Here is a 1,061-nt window from a genome sequence, read left to right as displayed (position 1 = left end):
ACAAACACAGATGATGTTGTATAATCAATGACATGGGGATTCATGACCGCTTGAGGCTCTGCAGGTGGAGGATAAATACATGAGGATGAATGAGGGCAAAAATGTAGAGCAAACTTTTGAAACGCTACTGACTGCAGCTGTACAATTTGAGGAGAGAATAAGAAAGACAATGAACAAAAATGGTCCTTCGTTGATGATACACGTTCAGTAACACTCACATTTCATATTAGTGTGAACTGCAGGAATGAGGCACAGCAAGAAATAAAACACACAGAAGGACAACATCATGGTAGCATGATAACGATTGCAGACGGTGCACATCTTACTTGTATACTGTAAAACTGTTTGTTCCTCTCCAGTATTGTCCTCATCTCCAGCCCCTGCACTGACACTAAACCTGTACTGCACTCCGGCAGTCAGCCCAGAGATAGTAATGTATGTGGCATTCACACTGCGATTCTGATTTAAATTTCCACCAGTCCACTGCACCATATAGAAGGAGCTGTTTCCTTCTGGCTCAGTCCAGTTCAGAGACACAGAGGATGTTGTGACTTTCGTGACAGTGAGATTTCTGACTACGTCAGGCTCTGTGAGTGAGAGAGAGCGGCGAGTGTAGGACGATGAAAGGCGAGATTTAGAGCAATCAAACCAAACTGAGAGATGAAAATAACTTGATAGAAGCGTAACTATAAGAAGCTGGCTAGCATCAAAAATGAAAGAGCGACTTACTTGTGATGGAGGTGTTTGTGACGGGCTCTCCTTGAGTTTCGTTGTCTCCAGCAACGGCAGTGACCGTGATTGTGTAGCGAGTGCCAGGGGTCAGGTCTGAGAGCACGGCAGAGGGATTATTGGATGTAAATCTGGTCATTGGAGTTCCACCATGAACCCACTCCACCTTGTAGTCGGACACCTGACCAGGAGGTGCGCTCCAAGTCAGTGAGATGGAGGTGGTGGTTGTTGACACATTCAGATTCTCAATTTGACCCGGTTCTGAAAAGGAGAGGAGAGGAAAACAGCCAAAATAAACAGTTAAAACAGACACATCAAGCAAATTAAAGGTC

At 44.9% G+C, this 1,061-nt stretch overlaps 1 protein-coding gene across 2 annotated transcripts in view; it reads right to left on the bottom strand.

Annotated features, from left to right (window-relative positions):
- ptprja (protein tyrosine phosphatase receptor type Ja) overlaps nucleotides 1-1,061 on the bottom strand; it is a 41,371-nt gene that overhangs the window by 18,564 nt on the left and 21,746 nt on the right. For both annotated transcript variants that reach the window (XM_008300660.1, XM_008300661.1), the window contains one exon: nucleotides 730-990. In XM_008300660.1, coding sequence (XP_008298882.1) covers nucleotides 730-990 — 261 coding nt within the window. The remainder of the gene's footprint in view (nucleotides 1-729; nucleotides 991-1,061) is intronic.

This window comes from Stegastes partitus, unplaced genomic scaffold (assembly GCF_000690725.1).
Source record: "Stegastes partitus isolate 25-593 unplaced genomic scaffold, Stegastes_partitus-1.0.2 Scaffold1572, whole genome shotgun sequence".
Taxonomy (NCBI): Eukaryota; Metazoa; Chordata; class Actinopteri; family Pomacentridae; genus Stegastes; species Stegastes partitus.
This window is presented reverse-complemented; position numbering and strand designations above follow the sequence as displayed.